This window comes from Ursus arctos, unplaced genomic scaffold (assembly GCF_023065955.2).
Source record: "Ursus arctos isolate Adak ecotype North America unplaced genomic scaffold, UrsArc2.0 scaffold_14, whole genome shotgun sequence".
Taxonomy (NCBI): domain Eukaryota; kingdom Metazoa; phylum Chordata; class Mammalia; order Carnivora; family Ursidae; genus Ursus; species Ursus arctos.
This window is the reverse complement of record NW_026622808.1, coordinates 28,120,785-28,139,868: the sequence shown is the minus strand read 5'-3', so window position 1 is coordinate 28,139,868 and position 19,084 is coordinate 28,120,785. Positions and strand designations below refer to the sequence as shown.

General features: G+C 55.1%; 1 protein-coding gene across 1 annotated transcript; it reads left to right on the top strand.

Annotated features, from left to right (window-relative positions):
- Window positions 1–954: 954 nt before the first annotated feature.
- CIST1 (colon, intestine and stomach enriched 1) lies at window positions 955–15,980 on the top strand. The gene is given in 4 exon segments (XM_057312004.1): window positions 955–1,041; window positions 4,130–4,442; window positions 5,742–5,902; window positions 15,591–15,980. Coding segments are annotated over 4 exon segments (951 nt in total).
- The last annotated feature ends 3,104 nt before the right edge of the window (window positions 15,981–19,084 follow it).

Sequence of the window (19,084 nt, the reverse complement as noted above, 5' to 3'; positions counted from 1 at the left end):
TCTCTGGGTCTAACGAATAAAGCCCTCCACAGCCTGGGTCTTGGTGCACCTGTGCTCATGGGGGTGTCTTGGGCATGGTTGGGGGAGGGGGGAGGGAATTGGGAGGCTCTGGAACATTCTGGATGGGAGGGGCCCTAAAGCCTCCACCCATGCACTTGGTACATGGGGTCTGTGGCTGGGATGGGGAGCCTTTTCTGGAGGTCAAGGCCAACCGTGTAGCCCCACATATGTTGCTGTATTTATCCACGGCTAATGGGGTGGGGTCCAGGCAGTTCCGGATGGAAGCTGTCCCCAGCACATTCCAGAAGCCAGTGTCTGGGGACCTGGCCTAAAATGGCCACCCTGAGTTTGTTGGCCCTAGAAAATTCTACGGGCGCATGCATGGGTGCCTCGTTCAGGAAATGCTAGGGAGTTCCAGCCACTTCCTGATTTGGGAAGTGTACCCCACCTTTGTCTCTCACCCCTGGCTTTGGGTGAGAGAGAGCCCAATAGAGCTATACCCAGCCTGCAGGGGCAGGAACAGGGCAGAGAGGGAGGGAGGGAGGGAGGGAGGGGAGGGGGCCAGCCCAGAGGGGGCAGCCTGGGCAGAGGAGGGGCAGAGGAGGGTGGTGGCATGGGTTTGGGGCAGCTGTGGAGGGGACCACAGAGTGGAGGGGAAGGGGAACTGCAGGGGGGCAGGAATGTCTTGAGGGGAGAGGGAGAGTTTGAGGGCTTCAGGGTCACGGTCCAGGTGCGGTTTTTAGGAGAGGTGGGGGGATCCAGGTGGAGAGGGCGGCAGGAGTGACACCCCGGTGAACAGTAAGTGGCAGCCCCCAGAGACCCTGAGTCTGGAGGCCCCGCCTGTGCGCAGTCCCGCAGGCCGCCAGCAGGGTGCGCCTGGGCATGCAGCTGTGGACAGCAGGCACCTGGCCACACACCTGTGCGGAGCCCGCCTTTGGCCGCCCCTGCCCCGGAATGACAGGCTCCCAGCTGCCACGGCCACTTCTGCTGCTGGTGCTCATGCTATTGTCGGGGAATTTCTCTTCACTGTCATCTGCGCAGGTAAGAACAGGTAAGGAGGAGGCCCGGCTTCCAGGAAGCTGGCTCAGGGACACATGGCCCCATGGCCCAGCTACACACCTGGCTTCTGGACTCCTCCCTCAGGCCGCACTGGTCGGCCTGCCCTCCTCCCGCCTCCCCCCAAACAAGAAGGGCCGTTCCTCTCAGAAGCAAGGTGGGGCGCCACCATGCCTGCAGCCCCCAGCCCCAGCCCCAAGACTGCCAGTCCCACCATCCCAGCGGGAGCTGAGCCAGCCAGAGGCTAGTGGGGCCTCCATACCCAGGCCAAGGTTCTACTGCAAACCTCGGTGTCTTGTAGCCAGCCGCCACAGGAGGAGTGAGGACCCCAGCGCCATGCTCGGGGGGTGGGGGGTGGGGGGGAGACACGAGGCCTCACTTCCTGGCCACTTATGCTATTTATGGCTCCCAGGAGACATTCTTGGCACCTGACAATTTCCGTCTGCTGCCCTGTAAGCCGGTTCCCAGGGTACAGAAGAGTTGAACATGGACCCTCCTCCCCCGGCCCTCTGTCTCCCACCAAGTCATTGCTCTCTTGGACCCCACGCCCCAGCCCCAAACCCGGACTGTCATGAGTGGAGGCCACTGCGCACGGGACCAGAGCTCTGCAGGCAAGAGCTCCGTTCCGAAGACGCCGCATTTACCCTCATTGCAGAGCTCGGGAAACGGGCTCAGGCAAGACAAGTCTCCCAGCTGTGCCAGGCCCAGGTTTGAACCAGTGGACTTGGCTCTTGCCAGCCTCCTGGTCTAGGAATCTCTGGGCAAAGCAGACTCCCGGTACAGTGCATGGAAAGAGCCTCACTTCACCTTCTGGTCGAGTCTCCCGTGGCTCACAAGCACCTGCCTACCCTGTGCCGGGCACTCAGGAGAACTTGTGTCCCCCCCCCTCTTCTTTCAAGGCCCGCTGCTATTCCTCGGTTTGCTTTAAAAGTTTGGCTCCCTGGGGTCCTGGTTTGGCTGGGGGTCCACTGTGGCCCTGAGTCGTCTTCTGATTTCAGCAGAAATTCCTCAGTGATAGGGAGCAGTTTGGGGAGGCTGGCCTCTTCGTCCTTGACTCCTTGGAGGTCCTTAAGGGGCCCTCTTCCCACCTTCCCAGTCACCTGGGGCCAGACTCCCTGCCCTTCTGAGCCTCAGTTCCCCATCTGTAAGATGGGAATGACATCAGGCCAGGGCACAGTGCCTCTTCTAGACTTCTGGGTCATCCCCACAGAGCCTGGGAGACTGGACAGAGAACTGGGTGTGTGTGTGAGGGGGGTGCCTGTGGGTAGACCCAGCCTCCTCCTGGGGCCAGCACGGGATGTTACTTCCGCCATTTTCGCTGCCTGGGGTTAGGCGAGAGAGGAAGAGAGAATACAGATTCTCCCAGGGCAGAGTGGATGGGGTGGGGCAGGGAGCGGTTGATGAATGAACTGGCAAACCACTAGGGTGCCTAGGAGCCCAGAACTGGGAAGTAACTGTGGGAGGTGGCCCACAAAACATTTACCCACCCTGAGCTCCTGGGCTGAGTGCCTGGGATTGGGTAGGAGCCAGGGAGTGGCTGGAACAAAGCAGCGTAGATTCCCAGAGAACTATCCACTGATTCTTCCCAGAGCCCAGGCCTCGGAGCCAGGCCCTCATTTAAGTTCTAAGTGTAGCCTTGGGGAACTTCCAGGTACCTGGTGAAGATTCAGGGCTGATTCTCCCTGGGAGCTCGGAGTGGATCTATGTAGCCGAGTGTCACTGAGTACCCACGAGGTGCCAGACCTGTGTGAGCGCTCAGAAGCTCAGACTTGCCGTGATGTCCATTTTACAGACAAACCGAATCCCAGAAGGTTTAAAGGAGTTCCCCAGGGGGGCCTGGCTGGCTCAGTTGGTGGAGCATGCGACTCTTGATCTCAGGGTCATGCGTTCAAGCCCCACATGGGGAGTAGAGTTTACTTAATTAAAAAAAAAGGAGGGAAGGAAGGAAGGAAGGAAGGAAGGAAGGAAGGAAGGAAGGGAGGGAGGGAGGGAGGGAGGGAGGAGGAAGAGAAAGAGCTCCCCTGCATGCTGCCTGGGTTCAGAGGGCCTCTAGAAGCCTAAAGCAAGAATGCGGGCTGGGAGGGTCTGACCTGGCCTGGAACTCTGGCTGTGGGACTTCAGACAAGGGCGCCTCGATTTCCCACTGGGCGCTCACGTGGTGCACTAAATCCTCCAAGTCTCGTGAGAGGCAGGTGTTTACTATCTGGGATAATAAAGAAATCAACATCCAGAGAGGGGCGGGGGCAGGGGCTGGGCCCCGCACACCCTCCGTTCCTAGCCATCCCCTCCCCTCAAGGTCAATAGCGTTGTTTTTTTGGTGCTCTTGGCGAGTGGGATGGAGAAGCCAGCTTCCAAGCTACAGCTCCCCCAGTTCAGTGGAAACATCCACCAACCACTTCAGCCCTCCGAGTGCAGAGACAGGCTCTACCATCCACCCCAGAGCCATGAGTTTAGAGACATGCTTGTTAAAATACAAAATTCAATGGAGTAAATTTGAAGATCTAAATGACTTTATTTAGGGCGCCTGGGTGGCGCAGTCGTTAAGCGTCTGCCTTCGGCTCAGGGCGTGATCCCGGCGTTCTGGGATCGAGCCCCACGTCGGGCTCCTCCGCTGGGAGCCTGCTTCTTCCTCTCCCACTCCCCCTGCTTGTGTTCCCTCTTTCGCTGGCTATCTCTCTCTGTCAAATAAATAAATAAAATCTTAAAAAAAATGACTTTATTTAATGATTCATGAATTGGGCAGTAGCCCATCTTAGCAGATAGAAAAGAGCTCTGAGGAGCTATATGAAATGGAAGCCTTTTATGGGCAGAAGGGGGAAGAGAAAGGAAGTTTCTGGCAAAGGGTGGATTGTTACAGGCAAGTTCACCTTCCTTGGGGGGAAAGCGGAGGGGGGGAGTCTATCAGGCAGATCATCTCCCAAGCGCTGACCAGGTCATTCCAGATTGACGGGGTAGAGGTCACACTTCTGTGGGAGAGGTGGCAAATGTAATTAGATCAGGTATTAAGCCTTGGTTTGTTGATGTGGGGCTTAGCACAAGTGACTCCATTTTGGACCTGTTTCTTTTTTAACAGACTCAACTGGCCAGAGCCCATAGTTCAGCGGAAAACTCCATGACCCCCTACAACTCTTCAAATTCAGGGACAGCCACCACCGCCCCGCCCAGCTCTAGTTCCACAAATCCAGAGTTGCAGCCCACCTTCTCACAACCTCCTCACCCCAGTTCTGGCTCCCCCGGTTCAGAGCTTCCCCCTACCTCCCATTCCAGCCCCCCAAATTCCTCCACCTCAACCCTGCATTGGAGCTCCACTTCTCCCAGCTCCAGAACAGAACCCTCCTCCATGCCCTCAGCCACCACTGATGGGACCTCTGTGACCACCCATCCTGGTGAGTACTGAGAGGTTTGGGGGCTGGGGGAATGGTTGGGGGTACCAGGCTGCAGTTCTGGGATTGGCCACCAGGGAGAGACACAGACCTGAGAATATGTGGAGAAGGGCTGCTCCCCACTCTACCTGGTCTCACCTAAAGCCCTTCAGACCTTCTTCAGTCTATACACATTTATTAAGCGCCTAGTGTGTATCCTCAGGTCCTGTGAGAGACAGCTTTGTTGGGAGACAGATTATAAGTAAATTATATATTTGTTTATAAAAGAACAAAATAAACAGGATAAGGGGTCAGAATGTCAATACAAGTGGATTGAATTAAAAACATTTTTTTAAACTTTTATTTACCCGCACGTGGGGCTTGAACTCACAACCCCGAGATCAAGAGCTGCATGCTAGGCTTGAAAAAAAATTTTTTTTAAGATTTTATTTATTTGTCAGAGAGACAGCACAAGCAGGGGGAGCAACAGGCAGAGCGAGAATCAGGTTCCCTGCTGAGCAAGGAGCCCGATGCAGGACTCGATCCCAGGACCCTGGGATCATGACCTGAGCCAAAGACAGATGTTTAACTGACTGAGCCACCCAGACATTCCTAGGATTGAAATTTTTAAAGAATGTTCAGCAAATGTCTCAGTTTGAAGGAGGTGATGGAGGGAGTCACACAGGTATCTAGCGGGAGAGCAGTCCAGGCACAGCCGACCAAAAGGTCCTGGGGTAAGACTGTGCCTGGTATATCTGAGGGAGAGTGAGGTGGCTGGAACCGGGTGAGTGGAATACTAGTGGGGGGCAGTGAGGGTAGGGTAGTTGCAGAGTGTGACCACACAGGGCCCCAGGGGCTCAGGAGAAGCCAAGCATTGTTAGGGAGTTTAGAAAAATCTGCGATTCCAAATAATACATCGTCTCCAAAAATGTTCAAAGAACAGTGTAAACACAAAGGGTAATGACCTGCTTAAAGTCACAGGATGTAAACCATCGTCGCCAAGTGTCCTCTTTTGCAGGCATCCTCAGAGCGCTGCTGCATTTGGGACCAGAATTCTAGATTAGATTTTTCTCACTTTGCAAGAACCCCCGAGAGTGGCCAATGGGGGCAGCAAACACACAGAGAACTGGATGAATTCCTTACAGATGGATACTATTCAGAAGGAAAAGGACAAAACTGTGCTTTGAAGAAGTCGAAGCAGCAGCAGGAGGGGGACACGAGCACAGCTTCCTGGGAAGGGACTCAAAAAGCTCTGGGCCCTGGTGGGTGTTTCAGCATTGGGAGGGGTGGGGTCCAGGCCTGACTCAGGCCTCCTCCCCTCAGCGCCAGGTGACACGGGGGCCCTCGAGGTGCACAGGAACCCTGGCATGGTCGTGGCGGTGTGTCTGCTGGTGTCCGTTCTGCTCATCTGGTCTGTGCTGACAGCTGTGAAGTGCCGCCACCAGGGTGTGTCTGAGTTCTAGAAGCTGGATGACGTGTCCATGGTGAGGTGGGGGGTGGGCTGGAGGGATTGCCTTCCCAGTCGCTGCTGTAAACCCTGCTGAGGCCTGAATGTCATCTCGTGTGTGTGTGTTCGTCCTCCAGGGAGCTGCGAACCAAAGGTCATCTGTTGCCCATCTCCCACCAGAGTGATCTCCGCAGGGCTGAGTGAGAAGGGGGCTTGGATGGGGCAGGAGCACCTGAGGAGAGGCCAGGCTTGTCAGAATAAAGCCCTTACTGTTCCTCTGTGGCCTCCCAAGTCATGGACTCCTGTGACAAACATTTCTGGGTGCCTACTCTGTGCTGGGGTCATAGTGGGGACCATTTCTCCACCCTCATGGGGCCCACAGTCTCAAATGTGGGGGCGGACAATAGTCAGGGGATCAAATGACATCATTTCAGATGGCACAGAGGGTCATGGAGTCACAGATTGGGGCTGTGGCCGAATCCCAAGGGCGCACGTGTCCAGGTTTTCTGAGAGGGCAGGGAGGTCTCTCTTGGAAGGTGATATTTGAACCAAGACCTGAAAGGTGGGAAGGAGCCACCCTGGAGAAAGCTGGGAGGGTGTCCCAGGAAGCAGGCACAGCACATGCAAAGGCCCTGTGGCAGGAAAAAACTTGAGCTCTTTGGGAGACAACAAAGAAATGAGTGGAATCAGTAGGGTGAGGGAGAGAGTAGGGGGAGCTGCACTGGCTATGGGAAGGAGTGTGGGTTTTAGCCCGGACATCACAGGGGAGTTTCCAGCCAGCAATTCCATGATCTAGGAGATCTTCCTTCAAGTCTTCAGGAGGGCAAATCAATAGGGGGAGAAGTCGTTCCAGGAGGCAGGGAAAGCACGAGAAGCACACAGAGATCAGGGAGTCAAAATGGCTCCCCCACCTTATTGTCTCTGTCCTGTTTCCTAGGGTCTGAGCCCTGGGCCACCCACCTTCTACCCTCCCATTGTATAGGAGGGAAAGTAGTGCAGGGAGGGGCAGGCCTCTGCCTAGGGGCCTTTGCTGGGTTAATGGGTTCTTCCTGCTTCCCACCCACCCTGTCCCCTGGAACCTTCCAGGCTTCTCTAGCGGAGTGGGACGTGGAGGCTCCAGGCTGTGCCTTGGCCAGGACTCCAGCCTGGAGCTGCTGCTTCAAGGCTGGGTTTACCCTTCTGTGAAGTGGGTGGGGACAGAGGTGGGGGGGTCAAGGTCACACAGCATATGAGGATGAAGCCTGACGGGGTGGGGGTGGGAGGGTCATGCTCTAATGATTTTTGGGGGCAGAGGGACGGCGGGGCCTCCCGGGCAGGCAGCCAGGCTGGTGAGACATTAACTTGCAGTGGCTCAGGAGGTGGCAGCCGGCCCCTTTCCTCCAGGCGCAAGACAAGCCCCCAAACCCCCGTACTTCCGGTCCCCGCTGTTGGTGACGAGTGCATTGATCAGAGAGAGTCATCTATTTGTCTAGGGTGGCACAGCTCGGTGACCCACCCCAGAGGGCCACCCGTGAACTCCGGAGGTCACACCTCATGGGCTGTCCTATGAAGCACGTGTGTTCCAGACCCTGAGCTGGGAAAATCTTTCCATTCTTACCTCAAGGCTGCACCTCCCTTCGTCTCTCTCTCTGTCCCTCCCTCTCTCTCTTTTCATGTCTCTCTGTGTCTCTCCCTTTCTTTCTCCCTTTTTCTCTTTGGCTCTTCATGTTTCCATCTCTTTCCCTCTCTTACAACCATTAAACTTAACACCTGCCCACCGTGAGCCTAACCCACCCACCCACCCACCGTTCACACACACACTCGGTCACACTCCTGGCCGCTTGCTCACACCCATGTGGGGGACCCCCTCCCACACCCCCCCATCACTCGGCCTGCCACCTCCTGACTCGAACTAGGGGTGCTATGTGGGTGTGTCCTGTCTGAGCCTGGCACTCAGGAGTTAAGGGGCTCTGCGGGGGGGAGGGGGACCCTGTGCCACCCAGTTGGGAAGGTCCAGTCCTCCCCTCCTCCACTCCCAGGGAGGTCACAGGACTCAGACAGGACTCAGCAGTGGCCGGGAGTGCCAGGCCTGCCTGAGCCTAGCAGAGCTTGTGTGAGTTTGTGGGGGGGTGGTTCTCAGACGTGGACTGGGGTCCCGGAATCCACTGGAGCTGGGCTGGGAGCTGAATGGCTCCCCCATGGGGCCTGGGGCCTCGGGATTTCTTCCTGAAAGTCCTGATGCTCCAAGGCTGCGGACCCTGGCACGGAGGGGGCAGAAGGCTGGGGGAGGGTGCGCGGGCGCCAGGGTCTGCTGCCCCTGCGGGGAGGCCCCTGCAGAGCTCTGGGGGTGTCCCACCCTGCTGCCTGCAGTATGGCCCGGGCTACCTTGATTGAGCACCTGTGGGCTCCTGGATGCTCAGTGTGGGATGAGCTCCCTGTCTAGGCGGAGTCTCACAGGGGAAACCTGGCTCTCAGGGCCTGAGGGTCTCACATCTGTCTCCTGGGCTCAGAGACGCTTGCAGCATGAGGCGCAGTGGGACGGCACTCTCCTTCCTGCTTAGCGAGGTGAGTGGGGTAGGGGGGCGGGCTGGGCTGTCCAGCCCATGGGGAGGGGGCTCACAGGACCTTCCCTACTGGAAACACCCAGAGCTGCCTGGGGACCTACCTTACAGACAGGGAAACTGAGGCCCAGAGAGGTTCCTAGGAGTCTGGGACGCAATCCCGCTGTCCAGCCCAGGGCGGCAGCCACTGCTTTTAGGAGCAGGGGACCCATGGAGGAGGAGGGAGCAGCAGGGACACTTTGGGGTCTGGATGCAAGGTTTTGACTCCATGGGGAGAAGCAGACTCCCCACTGAGCAGACAGCCAGACATGGGCCTCGATCCCAGGACTCCTGAGATCACGACCCAAGCCAAAGGCAGACGCTTAACTGACTGGGCCACCCAGGCGCCTCCCTGTTCTTCCTTCTTAACATGGTGTGTTGGGAGGCCCTGGTCAGACAGCCCCAGTGAACCCCGGCAGCCAGCAACCTCTCTGAGCCACACCTTCTTCCTCTGTAAAGTGGGGACCCCTTAGAGCTCCCCCCAAACACTCAATTTACAGCATCAGTCATTCTACTTGCACGTGGAATGGCCACTGTGTTTGGGGCCCAGCTTTGGGCATGGGGGACATGGAGGCTCATAGGCTGGGGAGACAGATGTTCAACCAAGGAAAAGGATAAAATCTGGGGATGGGTGACTGGGAATGAGACTGCCCAGGCTGGGCAGGAAGGGCTTCTCTGAGGAGGTGACATGTAAGCTGAAGAGTAGATGAAAACAAGCAGCCAGCCCGTGGCAGGGGGCGGGGTGTTAGATGGGGGTTGGGGGGGGCTGGGGAAGGGCTTCCCCTGCAAAGGGAGCAGCTCTGTAAAGGCCCGGAGGCAGGAATAGGTGGGGCTGGGGCCGATTGAGCTGGGGGAGAGGGAGGAAGGTGAGAGGCAGCTGTGGGTGGGGATGGGGGCTTGTATGTAGGGTCTCAGGGGCTGCCGCGAGGGGTGTGGATTTTGTTCTGGAGGGGAGCCACAGGACAGTTAGGAGCAGGCGAGGGACAGATTTAGGGTCAACTTAGAGGCAGGACTTGGGGTGACAGCCAGGGCTTGCACAGATATTGGGGACAGGCAAGATGGACAAATCAAAAGGCAGTTTCTCAACCTCCCTCTAAGCCCTTCCCCCTCCTCCCCTCCTGCCCCCGCCCCCACCTCCACCCCCACCCTGGGCTTTCTGTCCCTAGTCCAACCTCTCAACAGGGAAAGCAATTAGTCTGGAGTGGCAGATTGATTAATGCTGCAGCTGAGAGGCCGGGAGGACGCTCCCCTCTCCTGCCTGCAGCTCTGAGAGTGCCCCATCCTTACCCTAGCCCTGGTCCAGATGGGGGAGGGTGGGTCAACTGCTCCCCACAGGGCCTGTCTTGTCTGTTTCACCCTAAAACCAGCCTGGCCCCCCACGAGCCCAGACCCAAACATCCAGCTGCCTCCACTGGCTACGCTAGGGGTCACATGATATTTAAATGAAACCCTAATTTTTAAGAAAGATTCTATTTATTTATTTGTTAGAGAGAGAGAGAGAGAGAGAGCACAAACAGGGAGGGGGCAGAGGGAGAGGAAGAAGCAGACTCCCCGCTGAGCAGGGCACCGATGCAGGGTTCCATCCCAAAACCCCGGGATCATGACCTGCGCTGAAGGCAGACACTTAACCGACTGAGCCACGCAGGTGCCCCCGAGCCCTAATTATCTTGGTACTTTTCCCTGCCAAATCTTCCCCATCCAGGTGCCCCCCCCCCGGTAACTATGAGGCTACTAGTTATCTGGTAAACAACTAGTCACCCATCATAAGCATGACTTATCCTTGAATCCCCTTGAACATCCACGGCTATGGCCCATCTCTCAGCCTCCAAAACATATCCCAAATCCACCCATGGGCCCCACCATGGTCTGCCCAAATGCTGCCCCAGCCTTCACCCGGCCCCCAACAGCCCCTTGCCCTGAGACAGACACAGGAGGCTTCTTCAAATTATAAAACAAATCACATCCCTCAAAAGCTCTCAGTCCATTCCCATAATCAACTCCCAACTCCTCACCCCACCTCTGAGGCCCTGTATCAAGTCCCCACCCACTCGTCCCCCACACTCCAGTCCAACCCTTCTGCTGTTCCTCAAACCCACCAGCTCAGTCCCACGTCAGGGCCTTTGCCCGTGCTGTTCCCTCTGCCTGGTATGCTTTCTCTAGCTCTCTTCTGGCCAGCTCCTTCTTCTCTTTGAGGTCACGGTTCAAAGTTATCTCTTCAAAAAGGCCCCTAATTCTGCCTGGACAACAATATCAGTGGCTCTCCCATTCCTCTCCAGGCTCTCACGCAGTTTAATTTTCTTTCTAGCACTATGTGCTAGAACTATCTCTTTGTATTTGTGGAATGAATAAATGAGTGAGTATGAATGTGGGCAAGTGGTTTCCCCATTTGGAACTCACCTTCCCCAAGAAGACAGAGGGCAGGTGAGAGCTCAGTGGGCCTCCTGTTCTGGGAGGGGCCCGTTGCATACACACACACCACCTTCTGCTTTCTTGCACATCCTCCCAGCTGCCAGGAACCCTCCCAGGGGAGGCCTAGTGTTGAACACTTAGATTTCTGCATTAGAACTCAGCTACTCCTGGAAAGGGGTTATGCTCCTATGCGGTTGGGTGTGGGGGGACCGGTTAAGTATTCTGGGTTCTAGAAGGATCAGATCCATGCAAAGAGCTAAGTGGGGTTGGGGGGAACTGAGCAGCCCCCAGCCGTGTGACTCTCAGCCGGTCATTTCCTCTTCTTCTGTGAAGAAATGCTCTGTAGAAATATGTTCTGTGGGGGCTCAACTGATGCTTGTTCCTCATACTTTCTTCCCTGAACCCCCTTGTCCTAGCTCTGGCCCTAATTAGCCATATTTTCTTGGACCTCGGTTTTCACATCTGAATGTTTGGTCTGATTGCTGGGATAGATTAATTTGTGAGGCTCAGAGGCAGAGTAAGAGAAGGCGGGGCTGCCCCTCTGAGGTCCACCTCTCCCACATCTCATTTGCTCCTTTGACTCCCCCCCCCCCCCAGCACACACCACCCCCTCCCAAAGCTATGAATTCTGAGTCCTGGGGTCAGCACCACTGACAGCTCGCAGCCTGTAACTGAAATATGTGGGTCTGTCCTTTTGTTATTAACAACCCCAAGTAATTGGTACCATTTTCATCCCATTTCACAGATGGGAAAACTGAGGCATGCTTTTCCTACACCACATGGCATGGTGTGAGCCCAGTTCTGTTGGGCTGGAGAGGTCACGTTGCTGACTCATCAAGTCATCCTGATTCTGTCTGATTTTCAAATGTCTCAAGTGTTTACTCAGGGCATGATCGCCAACACCATCTTATTTAATTTCTTCTGCTCAGTTCTTCCTTCAAGAAATGAGACCCTGAAGCTCAGAATTCTGGATTTATTTACCAACGGCAAACTTGGGCAATTTCTTAACCTCTGAGCCTCAGTTTCCTTGTTTATAAAATGTGGATAATTGTGAGTCTCTTGCTGGCTCAGTCGGTAGAGCATGTGACTCTTGATCTTGGGGTTGTGAGTTCTGGCCTCACGTTGGGTGTAGACATTACTTTTAAAAATAAAATCTTTAAAAAATTTTTTATTTAATTTGAGGATAATTGTGCTCTTGTGACCTAATCTATGAGGGATCCTTAGAACAGCACCTATGCGGCATGAGTGTGCAAGAAAGGTTAGCTGTTGGTACTGTTATTTACTTGCTTACTTACTGCATATTTTATTTTTATATTTTAATGAAAATATAATATGACACAATACCATTAGAGGGCATATTATTGTAATAAATAGCAGTATATATCATATAATGTTATAAATAATGAATACCCTATGTGCTAATTGATTAATAAATACTTCTGCAATACCTCCTGTGGGGAAGGCACTATTCATATCTGCAAGTTTGAGATCCACATTCCCATTTCATAGATGAGGAAGCTGGGGCTCAAAGAGGTAAATTCATTCAGGGAGAAAGTAGGACTCAGGGGTGCCTGGGTGGCTCAGTCGGTGAAGTGTCTGCCTTCAGCTCAGGTCATGATCTCAAGGGTCCTGGGATCGAGCCCCATGTTGGTCTCCCTGCTGAGCGGCAAGTCTGCTTCTCCTTATTCTTCTGCCCCACCCCTGCTTGTGCTCTCTCTCTCAAATAAACAAAATCTAAGAAAGGAAGGAAGGAAGGAAGGAAGGAAGGAAGGAAGGAAGGAAGGAAGGAAGGAAGGAAAGAAGGAAGGAAGGAAGGAAGGAGAAGAAAGAAAGAAAGAAAGAAAGAAAGAAAGAAAGAAAGAAAGAAAGAAAGAAAGAAAGGAAGGAAGGAAGGAAGGAAGGGAGGAAGGAAGGAAGGAAGAAAGAAAGAAAGACTCAGGTACAGCTCTCTGGTCCAGACCAGGAATCTGGGTGAGGGCATCTTGGAGACTCCTCATGGTCCCCCAGGTCCCAGAGAGGCTCCCTGCCTGGGAACCTGCTTATGTCTCACCACTGTCTCTCCCCAGCGGGTCCGGGAATCAGTGGATTCTGGCTTGATCCCCATGAGCCCACTTGGCAGTGGTGTCGTCCAGAGAAGATTTTCAGGGACCCCACTGCTGCCACCGCTGTCAAGCCGCCTTGGAAACCCTGGAGAGGTTGAGCCCAGCGCCTGTGTGGTGTTCACCATCGGGGCTCAAGGGACAGGGCAAAGCCACAATCCAGACCCAGGAAGGTGAGGAGGCAGATGGGGATCAAGGGGACCAGGCTCAGGAGAGAGAGAGTGCCTCATCTAGCTGAATCTTTCTCTAACTTGTTCAGAAAACATTTATTAAGCACCTACTGTGTGCCAGACCCTGTACTGGAGACACAGCCATGGGCCAGCTGGTGCTCACAGGCTGATGATGGAGAGAGACTCATATCAAATGGAGAGATCAGGGTGCCATGGGAACCCAGAGGAGGCTTCTGGCCCAGCATTGGGGGGTATGAGGTGAAGAAAGGACTACTTGGAAGAGGTGGCAGCTAAGGTTAGCATGAAGGATGAAGAAGAGCCAGCCACAGAAGCTCAGGGAAGCCTATGTGAATTAGAAGGAACAGACTGTACAAAGCCTGGGACTCAAGAAGATCAGGTTTATAGGAGCTGAACCAGACCAGTGTGACTGGAAGGGAGCCTGGAGATTTGGGCAGGGGCCGGACCACACAAGACCTCATGGGGTGCAATGGGAGACCATGGGTAGGTTTTCAAGAGAGTGAGTGATCAGATTGGCATTTAAAAAAATTCTCTGTGACTACTGTGAGTAGAATTGTCAAGGCTTGGGCGGTTCTGGGCAGGAGATGGTGGTACATGGATGGATCAAGGTGGAGCCATGCGCTGGAGAGAAGTAGGCAGATTTAGAAGTTATTTATGACGTAGACACACCAGGCATTGGTGGACACCAGCAGGGGGTAAAAGAGAGGGGGAACTGGTGTGGACAGCTCCTGGTCTTTGACCCTTTAGCTGTGACATCCCTTTTCATCCTTCCAACAATGCCAAGATGCGGGGACACCATCATTATCCCCATTTTTCAGAATAGAAAACAGGCTTAGAAGGGAAAGTGACAGCCAACCCTTGTTCCCTACCAGTGGACAAAGTTGTCCCCCACTGTCATCTTTGGAGGGCAGTGGGCTAAGAGGAAGAGCAGTGACTGAACCATGAAAGTAAAGAACAGAGAAGAGTCATTTGTTTTCCATCACCCAGCAAGACGTGGCAGTACTGGGGCTTGAGCTCAGTCTGTCTGACCCAAACATTTCCCATTTCTCTAACCTGGGGACACAACTAGAGGATTGACAGTCTCCACAAGAAATAGCCTTGAAATATCCTTCTGAGATCGTGGCTCTTCCTGCCCCCAAACCTACTGCACCAAATGGCCCCAAATGCCTCCCTGCCCCAGCCCAGAGCCCGCACCCACACACCCAGCCCTGCTCCTGTGCATGTCTACTTCTGTTAACCATAATAGAAAATGTTCTCAGGGGCGCCTGTGTGGCACAGTCGTTAAGCGTCTGCCTTCGGCTCAGGGCGTGATCCCGACATTCTGGGATCGAGTCCCACATCAGGCTCCTCCGCTGGGAGCCTGCTTCTTCCTCTCCCACTCCCCCTGCTTGTGTTCCCTCTCTCACTGGCTGTCTCTCTCTCTCTGTCAAATAAATAAATAAAATCTTTAAAAAAAAAGAAAGAAAGAAAAAGAAAATGTTCTCACCCTCCCTTTGCCACTTACCAGGAAATTACCCCTGAGATTAGGATGTCTGGTGGGCAGGGCCTTGAGTTTCTGGAACTGGGGAAGGGAGGGGCAGGCCTGAGATATGAGGGCAGGAATCGTGGCTGTGAGGTGGGGCCCAAGCCATAGTGGGACGAATGAGATCCCACCATTTTCACTGAGGGTCTGGGCATTGGTCTGGCTATAAAAGGGTGCCCCTCTCTACCCACCCCCACTGTTGGCAGCCCCGACTCGACGCAGCTTCTGTGTGCCCACCCTAGGGATGGGAGGGCCCTGTTACAGCCCTCCCCATTTCTCTGCCCTTCCTGGATCCCTGCCCTGTGTGAGTGGGGGTTTTAGGGCTCCAAAGAGACCCCATCTGGGGCTGAACCGCTAAGCATATCTTCCTCAGCTTGCAGAGAAATACCATCCGTGCCTACCTCTGAAGACCAGAGCCCTTGGCTCTTCTTCCAGACTCCTTGCTACGGTCACTGGGGAGGGTTGAGGACCTGCCGCTGCTCAGCTTTCAGCACCTCCTGGGCAGACGACGCTCTGGTGTGGAGGTGCTCCCGAAACCCTGTCTCTCTGCGCTTCCTGCAGCTAGCTCCTCGCGTCTCATCCTCCCGGAGCCCCTGAATCTACTACCTTCTTCCCTTTCAGCACCAGGAGAAGGGACAGAGCCTTAGCGCTGGGGGTCTCCAGAGCCCCTATCTCCCTGCTCTCCATTTGGCAGCAACAGGGAGGACAATTTGTCTTCTCCACTCCAAGCTCATGTCTTGACCCTCCTTCATTCAGCACTAGAGGGGACAGCAAACCATTCTCTGCTCTGGGGGTGTCCCCAGCCCCAGTTTCCAACCCCCACCCCAAGTTCTTCTTCCCTTGCTACCCTTCAGCACCATCCGGGCACGGACAGCTCCTCGGTGTCAGCCCCACCTTGAGCCCCTGTCTCTACCTTCTCCCGCCTCAGCACCTCCGGCGCGGACAGCTCCTTGCTGTCGCCTCCACCCCCGGCCCTGGCCGGACCCCGGCGCAGACACTCCTGGTTCCCAGGGACGGCCCCCGCGCCCTGCTCTCTTTGCTCCGTGCTCTCCCTGCTCCCTTCTTCTGGCGCATGGAGACCCCAGGGGTCCAAGAAGGGGCGGAGGCATCCAGCGAGTTGAGTCGCGCTCGCAGCCGCCAAGGCACAGCCAGACCCCCGAAGCACTTGTGGCGTCAGCCCCGGCGCCCCATCCGCATCCAGCAGCGCTTCTACTCGGACCCGGATAAGTCCGCGGGCTGCTGTGAGCGGGACCGGAGCCCGCGGCCGGGGCTCGAGAAGTCTCGGCGCTCCTGGCCCACCTCCTCCTACAGGCGGTAGGTGGGCGGGGGCAGGGCACTCCCGAGGCATGGGGGAGGGGCGCGCGGGGCCTGGCGGGAGTGGGGGAGGGTCCTTGCTTCTCCTGGGGCGGGGGTCTCTGGTGCTTGGCTTGAAGCCGGTTCTTTGGAGGAAAAAAGCTGTGTTTATGTGGGGTGGAGCTGGAGGGTGGCGGTGTCATGATTGCTTATGGGCCTGTGATTGGGCGTGCTAAGATGCTATCGCCTCTGAGTGTGTGTACGAGCCTGAGCAGCTGTGACCCGTGTGTGCTCCGACCTGTTGTGTGAGTGTCCGCAGCCATCTGTGTCTCTGGGTGACGGGCTGTGTTTGGGTGTGTGTACACCAGTGTATATACGTGACTATGTGTTTCTCCTTGTGGTGCCCATGGGTGTGTGACAGGGCATTACTTCACTCTGACCCAGCTGGGTGTCTGAGGGTCCTCCAGATCCTGGAATGTCCTGGGATGTTTGTGGGGTTTGTGGCCACCCTGAGTATCTGAGGGCACCTTGGGGAGGATGTATGAGAGGACCAGTGCGGGCTGTCCACAGCACTGGGGAAGAGCCTTCTCTGTGGTCTGTCTGGCCCCCTGTCACTTGGGGAGGAGTGGCAGCCTCTTGGGGAGCCTGAGCTCAGGATGTTTTTTTCTACATCAGAAGGGATGGAACGGAGAAGGGGGGAGTAAGGGGGGAGGGCTGCTCCTCCTTTTCCATGTAAAGCAAGCAGGGTAGGCAGGGGAATAAGACAGAGACAGAAAAGAAACACGGAGAGGGGAAACAGGGGCCTTAGAGAAACCAGAGGTGGGAGTCTCAGGGCTCGAAAGCTGAGGCACTGGAGGACTGAGGAGCAGGATCTTGGAGCCCCAGGCCCTCCTTGGATAGGAGGGGGAGCCACCTGACTCTAGGCCAGATCTAGAGTCTAGGGTTTGAGGCTAGGCTGGATGACGTCAGGTGAGTTCCTTTCCTCTCTGGATCTAGGTTTTCATTTTCTACCACCTTGGTCCATGGACCTCCTGGGGCCACTGACTTCTTACTTAATCAACAAGCCTGGTCTAACACTCCCAGCCTGGTCCCCTAGCAGCTCTGGGATACATCTGGAGCAGATGGGCCCTATGGCCCAGTGGGTTTGGAGCTGTTCCCAGGTGACCCAGCAGGACTGTTGCCCCCCCATCCCCCCCATCCCTCAGCTCCTCCTGCCCCCACTCTCAGTGACTCATGATTTTCCATCTTCAAGAAAGAACAAACAGACAGGTTTGCGCCTGTCTTAGGGGGAGACCCCAAGTGGCTCTGGAAGGCAGGAGATTGTGTTCCTGTGAGTGCGCACACGTGTGTGGTGCGTGTATATGCTGGCGTGTGGGGAGGGGCTCAGCCCTCGGGGAAGCTGGATTTAAGGACAACCTACTGTGTTGTGTCGAAAAAATCACAATGCTTCTCCGAACCTCAGTGTCGACAGTGAGATGCAAACATGAATCCGTATTTTCTACATTTTGTCTTGAACTTTCTGTGTGGGAGCCTGGTTCTCAGATCTGGCTGTCCTCCCCACTACCCCAGGCAGATCATGTGGTCTGGAAGGATTCTAGCATCTTGTTCAGCAAGCATTTATTAAGCACCTACTGTGTGCCAGGCCCTGTACTGCAGACACAGCAATGGGCAAACAGGTGCTGACAGGCTCATGGTGGAGACACTTACACCTGGTGGAGACAGCACAGTGTGATCTGTGTCGCAATGGGGAGAGATCAGGGTGCCAAGGGAGCCCAGAAGAGGCTTCTGATCCGGCACTGGGCAAGGAGAGGTTGAGAAAAGATGGGTTGAAAGAGGTGGCAATGAAGCTTAAACTGAAGAATGAAGAACATTTAGCCAGGAGGACTGGAGGGAAGGATACGCCAAGCAGAACGAACAAAATGTTCAAAGCCTCAGACTCAAGAGGATCAGGTATATGAAGAGCTGAACACAGATCACTGTGGCTGAAGGGCGGGAGGAGGAAGCTCTCTATTTACTTCCAAGCATGTATTGAGCACCTGCCAGACTCTGAGGGCACAGCTGTGAGCAAAGGCAGGTCCTGCCTTCGAGGGCCTGGTGGGCAAGGCAGATCCCGATCAAACAATCATGACAAGGAAATGTGAAATTGTACCCATGAGAGAAGGGTGCTCTGTGAATATTTACCCAGCTAGTCAGGGATGGCTTCCTGGAGGAGTCATGCTCCAGCCATGACCTGAAACGCAAAGAGTGGGCAGGAGAAGAATATTTGGGCAAGAGCACGGGGTGGGAGTGAACTTGGCTGGTTCAAGGAAAAGTAAGGAGGGGGATGAGCCTGGAACAGAGTGAGTCAAGAGGAGTGGGCCGGGGAGGCTCAGATCTCAAAAGGGTCAGGCTACACAAGGCCCTCAGAGAGGTATGGATTGAGATGGAAGGGCAATAGAGAGCCATGGGAAGGGTCTGGAGCAGAGGAAGGTGAGAACTGACCCATGTGAGCGTCTATACACTTGATTCAGCCTTTGCTCTCTTCTCTTTGTCTAGATTCTACAAAGGGGTGGGGGAGGGGAGACTGGCTGGCTCCATCAGTGAAGCGTCTGCCTTCGGCTCAGGTCATGATCCCAGGGTCCTGAGATCCAGTCCTGTATCGGGCTCCCTGCTCAGCAGGGAGAGTCTGCTTCTTCCTCTCCCTTTTCCCCTTGCCCCTGCTCATGCTCTCTCTCTCTTTCATAAATAAATAAATAAATCAAATCTTTTTAAAAAATAGGTTCTCCATGGGGACTTGGACAAGTCATCGCTCCTCTCCAGACCTCAGTTTACTTGTCTGTAAAATCGGCACAACAGCACCCATCTTCTGTCTCACTGGGGCTACCTGGTGGCAGAGGAGAAAAGTGTCTGCCAAAGGAAGGACTGCTTCGGTGGGGGAATTCTGGATAGTGTTACCTAAGGGCACTAGAGTGCTGGGGACTCCCCAGGTCAGGCAGGACACAGGGACAAAGTCAGGAAGGGGGAGTCCTTATGTCCACACCTCTTGCAGCCTCAGCCCCTTACCCGGCTGGATTTGGGGTCTCCCAGAGTCAAGCCGATCAGGCTTCAAATGCTGAGTCTTGGCTCTATGGCTCATTTTCTCCATTCAAA